The following is an 8,634-nucleotide window of genomic DNA, read 5'->3' as shown; positions in this document are numbered from 1 at the left end:
ATGCCTTATAAAATATATACAGCATTCTGGACTAGCAAATTGTCATCTATAAAACAAATAAATTATTCTGGACTAACAAAATGTTATAATATGTAGCAAAAATGGTATGCTATATAGTAAAATATCTCAAAATAATAAGAAGTTGCCATGCAACTGTTGCCAAAAACAGAAAGACATGTAACAGGGATTATAAATGTTTAATATATGGATGTGCTTTTCTTTGATTATTGTTTTCTTTTTGTTTTGCTTTTTGCATTTTCAAGTCTGCGATCTTCTTCTCAGTCAGCTGAGGCTTACATTTGCCTTGTGGGGGTTAAGACTGTGATAGAAATACAAAGAAAAAGAAAGCCTTGATTTTTAAATTTACTACCAAATTGAATTTTTCTCAAGAAATCTTGAAAAGCCACACTTTGTTGAGAGTAAAAGGATTTTACAAAGTTCTTATTTTATTATGCTCATTAGTATATCAAGAATGGGATTTGCAACTTTATCATTTACTGTGCTATAAGCCATTGATAGAATTTAGAAGATGACCAAACATTATGTGTCAGTTTGAAAGAAAAGAGGCCTAAGTCTTCTGCCATGAACAAAGCTGAAAGCAAAGAAAGACGGAGGCAAGGTATCAGACACCGAATGTCCCACTTTCTCTCCTCTGGGCTGAAATCCTGAAGGGGAAAATATGTTAAATAAATAGAAAGCAGGAAGCTCCACTTTCTGCCTTTGACTTCGGAGGAGACCTTGCTGGATACCTTCTTTAAAACCTCCGTAACAACATGGGGCAGCTGCATCAGAATTAAAATGGCAGTGAGGAGGTATAGAGTAGGAAGTCAGGAAAGAACCTGAATGCTTTGGCTTCTCTTCTTTATAGAAAGGATCCAGAAGATTCCACATTCCTTGTGGGACATGTGGAAATTATCTAGGTTGAGAGCTCACAGACTTGGTATGAGACTACTGTGGGCAAGACAAGATGTTCAATGGAGGGATATACCAGATAAAATTAATTTAATTTCTTTAACAAGTGTATATAGGTCTACTCCCCTGAAGCTAACAATCAAAGTCCCTACCTTGCCACAGGCATATGTACCTTATTAGGAATATCTTTCCAATTGTTACAGACTGATCATTCATTCTATACTCTGAGGTTGTTCTAAACACATGCTACCATGTATTTTCATCTGCCTTTTTATTTATATTTCCTGCAAGCTACAGAGGACAAAGTCAGTGTCTCCTCAGTTCCTTTGCTTGCCAAATTTACAAACTGCTCATAAGCATTCTTTGCTCTCCTAGGAATGTGGCCCCAGTGGATACTCCATAAAAGGTTTCCTATCAATGCATGCCATTGCGTCAGGGGATCTTTCCATGCTCTGCCTCTTAACTCTACTAGATTTTCTTACTTCTGAACCTTTGAATTAATTTTTTAATCTGCCACTTTGCCTTTGTGTTTTCAATTTTTCTTTGCTTCTGCCCTCCCCTCATCAAACTCTAATTCTCTTTTGCCCCAGGTCCCTATAGGTATAGGCCAGTCTGGCTAATTCCAATCAATGATCATCCCTGCTCCCACGGCACTACCACTCACACTAGTCCCAACTAGGTCATGTCACATGCAAGTGTTCTCTTCATCTACTAGGTACTCAATCATTGTCTGATGTTTATGCTGCAGCAGGAAGAATTCTTTCTGGTAGCACATTTAGAAAAGTCTTAACTAGTAAATATATGCATAGATTTTAATTTCTGGGACTATTTCAATAGAAAATGGATATGCTGATCCTCAAAATACCTTTGCAACTCTGTCATATACTTCCATAGCCATGATCCACTTACACAGACCCTCAGCTGCAGAAGAAGCTTTAGCAACCTTAGGGGGGTCAAATTCAGGGTTTGTTAAGTATTCACCACGAATCTTCTGCATTACAGTCACCTACAAAACAAAGATTTAGATCTTAAAATTTCAACATATAGCACACAATTATAAGATAAAAAAATAATCATACATAGTAAAAAAAACTTGAATAAAAAAGTTATGTTATCTTTAAAAAACAAAGTTAATTTTTAAATAAACATAACTGTAGCAGAAACACAAGTCATATGTGAGCAAAATATGCAAACTTATTACAGATATTGAGGCAAAAGTTTTCTTTTAAAAAACTGAAAGACTTTTGCAGGTTGAGAAAACATGGAAACAGGGAAAAAGAACAATTAAACATTAATAAATAAAACCTTGGATGAGAAAGAATGCATTATACTTTTTTATCTCACATAACTTTGTGTATCAGATTTGTTAATAAACTATTATAAAAAGACACTTCTAGAACTCTTTCATGTCAACTGTACACTAAGACAGAAATTTTTTAAATAACTTTCAATGGTCTGAAAGAGAAGTGGGCCTATGCATTATAAGAATTTATAATATAGTCATTAATAGAATGTTCCTTTATTTATTATTTTAATCCAAAAATGGAATATCTTCTTATGTTTTATATAATATTACATAATGTTAAAGATTTTACACGTCTTGGCAAATTTACATTTACAAAAAAAAAAAATTCAGTGAAACTCACTGGGATGTTGTCCTTGTCATATTCTCTCAAATCTCTTAAGAAATTCATATCTCCCAAAAGTTTTTTGCTAGGTCCCCAGTAATCTAATACCTATAAATAAAATTTATGAAAACTTCTTAAATGTACAATTAAAGATGCTTGCTATAAAAGTTTTCTTCTTGAAGTTTTAGATATATTTTTCAGAGACATTACATACTTTCGAAACTTAAACTTACATATTCTTGGAAATAAAAGAGATTCCTCTCCCCTATCACATATTATACAGATCAAATATTTAAAATATAAACATGAACTTATATATTCAATTTTTTATAAAAATTTAACATTGAAAGGCAAATAATTATTTTTAGAAAACAAGAAAAGCAACTAGAATAAACACCATCAAAATTTCATATAAGAAAATATTTTTATTATTTCAACTTTTCTTTTATTCCTAACTTTCAACCCAGAAACGTAGTCCTATAGACTGAAAATGTGTGTTCCACCCCATCCCCAAAATTCATATGCTGAAACCTAATCCCCAATGTAATAGTATTTTGGGGTGGGGGTCTTTGGGAGGTGATTAGGTCATAAATGAGATCAGTGCCCTTAAAAAAGAGACCTCAGATAGCTCCCTTCCTCTTCTGCCATGTGAAGACACAGCAAAAAGACAGTAGTCTATAAACAAGGGTACAAACTCTCACCAGATACTCAATCTATTGGAGCCTTGATCTTGGACTTTCCAGGCTCCAGATCTGTGAAAAATAAATTTCTGTTGCTTATAAGCTACCCAGTCTATGTAATTTGTTATAGCAGCCCAAATGGACTAAGACAGGTAGCAAACATTTTTCTTATAAACAACCACCTCACCTCCCTAGGCTCCCCAAGTGAAATAAAGAAGAGAAAGTAGATAGATGATTATACATTACTCTGCCACTTAAAAGATAAAGAGCATGGTACATACTTGTCCTAGTGAAAGATGTTAAACAACTTAACATTCTTTTTCCTACTTCCAGAAACCTGATAGGGGTGCTGCGTGTGTGTGTGGTGTGTGTGTGTGTGTGTGTGTGTGTGTGTAAATGAGAATAACTTTGGTAAGGAAAGAGCCTATTTTATTTATTATCTTTATTATCTCAATGAAGAAAAGAATGACCAAAAAAAAAAAAAATCCCAATTCTCTAGTTCAGGAATTCAAACCCAGGTATTGTAAAAACCTGAAAAGAAAATAAGTTGATAACTTTAGATTAAGATGGACGCTATGCCTTCCATTTTAGCCTTCAATAATTATTATATATAACAGCTAACATTTATTGTGAGCTTACTGTTTATGAGGCTTTATGCATAAGAGCTTTATGTGTATTGGCTAATCTAACCCTCACATTAACTTTGTGAAGCAGGTATTATGATAAATAATCTTCTTTTTTACAGAGTTCCACAGAAGTTAAATATCTTGTCCAAGGTCACACCAGTAGTAGGGTTGGGTTTTCTGAAGACATTCTGGCTACAGAGCACATGCTTTTAACAAATTCACTATACTGTAACTAGGCAGAATTTTTGAATGCTCAAAAACAACGCCTATGTGGTTATATATCACACTTTTGAGAATCTTAGCTGGAAAAGTGTAGGTATCTCAGTGTTCATTCAATTCCACCCCCATGATAATGGAGAATCCCGCATAGACAGAAAAGGAGATGGAATCAATTGGAAACACATTTTTCTGATCCTATACTGCCTTACTTTTACCCTGGAATAAATATAGGTAGTTGTTTTACATAGTTTATCCTGAATCCATTCAATCTGGAAAGCAATGTTACTTCCTTGAACTGGGTACTGTTAATATTTAATTTGATAATAGTTGCTATAAAGTAGTTTATACATTCATGAATATGATTTAAATTTGTGTCTAATTTTACCTTGCCTCCGGTTCCTGAAGGGTCTGAAATTTTTTCTGGTTTTATATCTTTCATGACACAAATAGCAGCCATAACTAACTTAACACCAGATGGAGGATTCTTCATTGATTTCACAATTGTAATGTCAGCTGGCTAAATCAAAAGAAAACAGGATATCTTTAGAATAATTTATTTCTAAATAATGAGTTTTTAAAGTAATGTTAGAAAAAAGCCTTGATTTTCATTTGTAATTGTTTTTTGCTTGGCATGGTTATGAAAGAATTAACAAGGGAATTTAGCACAGATTAAGACCAATGGTTCTCAAACATTTAGGAGTTCACAGATCCTAATGAAAATCTGATGACAGCTGTGAACCCTCCAGAAAATATGTTTTTGCAAATAAAAACAAAATTTGCATGGAACCATATACCAAGCCCATACATAGAACCTTAAATTACATTAAGAACTCTAATTTAGACAAGAGTTAATTCTATATTTTCCTACATGTAATATTAGTTTTACCCCTCCAAAATGAAAGAAGAGATAGCCCTCAATTCCAAACTTATTTTTTAAAAAGGTATATATTGTCAGACAACAATAGATTCACTTATGATCCACTCCAATATCCTTCTGACAGCCCTTGCAATTGCTGGAAAGCTAACAACTATATATCTTAGTTTCCCATGCAGCTAGAGTTGTGGAAGGTCATTAGGTTCCACCATCAGATCACTTGAGTGATGCTAGATTTAAGACTGAAAGATGAGCAGGAAGTGAGGTATCTGTTTAGCCAATATGGATTATAGTAGAGGTGGTGTGGCTCTGTAGAAAGGCTTTGTTTTGCAAGCTTCTGACTCAGAGGGATCATTCTTCTGGTAGAACATTTCTGCGGTTTGGCTTTGTGAGTCATTCCTGGCAACTCAGCCTACGATCTGTTTCTTCATCTCTTCTAACAATTTTGTAATCTATTTATAAAATCTCCTAAAGAATTCCATCTGCTTATACTAAATAGAGTCAATTCTCTTCTCAGCAACTGAACTCTACCTCAATCAAATACAGTGTTTGATACCAAAAAGGGTACAAGCAACCGACTCTCAGTGAAAGTAGAACCTAATATTGATTAGGTTTAATAACTGACGGGGTTTGAAGGCATCAAAAATCCTGAGCGTTTCGGAGGATGGCGTGCTAAAAATCCATGGTACACAGTGATAAAACAGTTACTTAGATTAATGATCATGGTCATCTAGAATGGAGTGCCTATTAAAAAAGGCTTTGTCAGAATGATTGGCTGCTGTGATAAACATCTAAGGAGAGAATGAAGATAGACCACTGGGTAGTATGTGACTTTTAAGTATGCCAAAGAGCAGACAGGAAGAAAATAATAAGCTCAAGGTATTAAATTCCTGGCTCACAGCACAGTGAGAACAATAGGAAGTTTCTATAAATGTCCTAAAATAATCTGATGTCTTTTAACTATAAGGCTGATGTAACTGAAAATCAGAGTGTGATCCTGCGAAAAGCTGAATTATCCATTGGTTGAACTCACCATCTTGTCGGGTCTTTTACATGAAAGTGAGGGCACTGATTAGGAAAGAAGGTAAAGAATGGGATCTGAATATCCTGCACTACCACCATACTACACTAGGCCTCTCTAGTCAACAGAAGCTATTTCTCCTGCTCATATTTGGTGAGGTTGTTCTGGTCTTGCCTGAGAACCTGTAAAAAGTCATATATAACACAGTATAAGGCAGGCAGGTGCCCCACATCTGTATTGGAAATGATCTTTAAGTATTTCTGTACATGCATGTCCAAGAGCCTGTAGAAGGGTAGCTCCACACTCTATTTAACATATGCCTCCTGATCCATGTATAGAACCACTTTGGCCTCTTGGAGACTGTTCCATTTTCACTGAAATATCCTGAATGAAAATTATAATTAATATATGAAAGCAAAAATATAAGAGAATGTACCAAAGAGAAATTGTTAAGATTCAAGTTTCATTTGACTGGACAAAAACAATTTAATACCACCCACTGAAATAGAACTACACCTTATTTATTTGTTTGTTTGTTCGTTTTGTTTGTTTGTTTATGGTGACATTGGTTAACGAAATCCAATAAGTTTCAGCTGTATGCTTTAACAGTAAGGCACATATATATTTAAACTATGTGTTCACCTCCCATAGTTAGATTTCTTTCTGTCACCACATATTTGACTCCCTTTACCCCATCTAAGAACTACACCTAATTAACCAAGTACCTGTACACAATTTTATTTTGTTGATGAAACATAAGGTAACTAAGTCAAACACTTGCCTTTAGTGTATCCAGTGCAGACAGAGCTGCTTCCAAGGCTGGAATTGCCTCAGCTAGGTCACTTTCACACTCATTTTTCAGAACTTGGGCTTCTTCAGCCTTTCCACTGGCTATCTCTTCATCTAATTTCACAAACTTTCTTTTTGCTTCCACTTCTACAGACTCTATCTCAATAATCTAAAGAAAAGAAAGGAAAAATAAAGTTGATTCCCCATTTTATTGTTTTCTCCATTCTAGAGACAAAAGAATGTTTGAAAATTATTGGGGGGATTGTTTTATGAACTATATAGATGTCTAACCAATGTACTGTGTACTTGGAACTAATTTAAATAAATAAATTTATTTAAAAGAAAAAGAAAAGAAAATTAGGGAATCTAGCATATCATTTTGAAGGGCAGAAGGGCCCAAGATAAAATGAGGAGAAATGCAACTACATGTGATCTAATTTGGTGATGGGCTTCCCACCTCCCTTTAAAAATAACGGAAACCACAGGAGACCTGAAGAGATAACCAAGCAGTAGAAAAGGATAAAGTCTCTAATATCTAGTCACAACACTGAGGTGTATTTTCGAGGCTAACTTTACATATTTTAATTGTCTGCTGACATCAATTTGAAAAAAATATTCAGGATACTGTACCTGCATCATTTTTGCATTTTCAACTTTAGCTTCCTCTAATTTGGGCTGTAATTGAACAAGCTCCATTTTCATTTCACCAACCTAAATGGACAATTTGTCATTAAATTTTCATAGCTATAATAGCTACAGAAGCCAAACACAGAAAATTGAAACTTAGATGTACATAATGTATTGGGGCCAGAAAGTCTTAACTTTTTCTTTCAGTTCCTTACATGATAAACAAAATCATGAGAGCATGGCCAGTTTTCTTCACAAAAGATTTTATCATCCTTGAGTATATGACAGGGCAGTGGGAGAATGCAGTTGCCATGGAAGAAGTGCCAGCTTGGGGTATCCCTATTACACTATGTGCATGGCATACAATGCATATGAATCACTCAAAACTCTGTTGCTTATATTGAACTAATGCTAATAAGTATTATGAGCACTTGACTCATTTAAAAAACCCCAATCTTATATTTAACTAGCTATTCTAATAAAAAGTCAACCCAGACTTTTTATATTCTCTCCAAATGCCAAAAAATTAAGAACAAAACATATTTTGAGTATGAGTGGTCTGGGAAACCTAGTGAATTTCTCTAAAACTCACTTTACTCATCTGTAAAATGAAAATCATAAAAGTGTTTATCTCATGGAGTTATGACAAATAATTGAAGGAATGCATGTCAAACATATAGCATAGTGCCTGGCACATAATATATTGTCAATAAATTATAGCTCTTGTTATTATATTATTTCTTATATTTCCTATTATATAGTACCATTTTGAGCAGCTCATCAAATTTACCTGAGACTCAGCAAAAGCTAGTTTGTCAAGTCCATTCACATATCGTTGTTTTGCTTCCACGACAGTTTGTCGCTTCTTAGTTAAAAGCTGTCGAAATGAGGCAATAAGTTCAAGATAAGAAGTAGCAGTAACATAGTTATGTCGTCCTAACTCGTGCAAGAACCTAAGAGAGAGGCAGATAACACATATTACTATAAGTAATGGGCTCCACAAAATAAGAGGTACATTCAATACAATATTAACATTTAAGAATAAAAGTTAATTTTATTTAGAGGCTGCTGAATACTTGAACTTCATAAAATTCTAGAATTCTGCACATAACTACATCCTAATTTCTGGTCTGAAAAAGATCAAATAACAATGATAAATTTAAAAAGCACAAATCAACAAAGCTGTGTATCAAAGCAAGAAAGATTAAGGCCTTTTTACATGTTTCATAAGCCAGAAGAATCTAACCCTGTATGGGAT

The 8,634-nt window shown here is 34.2% G+C and overlaps 1 protein-coding gene across 1 annotated transcript in view; it reads right to left on the bottom strand.

Annotated features, from left to right (window-relative positions):
- The window catches only part of DNAH12 (dynein axonemal heavy chain 12), a 200,616-nt gene that overhangs the window by 56,922 nt on the left and 135,060 nt on the right, over positions 1-8,634 (bottom strand). Inside the window, 6 exon segments of the mRNA XM_025050737.1 lie at positions 1,778-1,918; positions 2,559-2,648; positions 4,451-4,582; positions 6,742-6,918; positions 7,380-7,460; positions 8,167-8,329. Of these exon segments, the coding sequence (XP_024906505.1) occupies positions 1,778-1,918; positions 2,559-2,648; positions 4,451-4,582; positions 6,742-6,918; positions 7,380-7,460; positions 8,167-8,329 (784 nt within the window).

This window comes from Pteropus alecto, unplaced genomic scaffold (genome assembly GCF_000325575.1).
Source record: "Pteropus alecto unplaced genomic scaffold, ASM32557v1 scaffold75, whole genome shotgun sequence".
NCBI lineage: Eukaryota > Metazoa > Chordata > Mammalia > Chiroptera > Pteropodidae > Pteropus > Pteropus alecto.
This window is presented reverse-complemented; position numbering and strand designations above follow the sequence as displayed.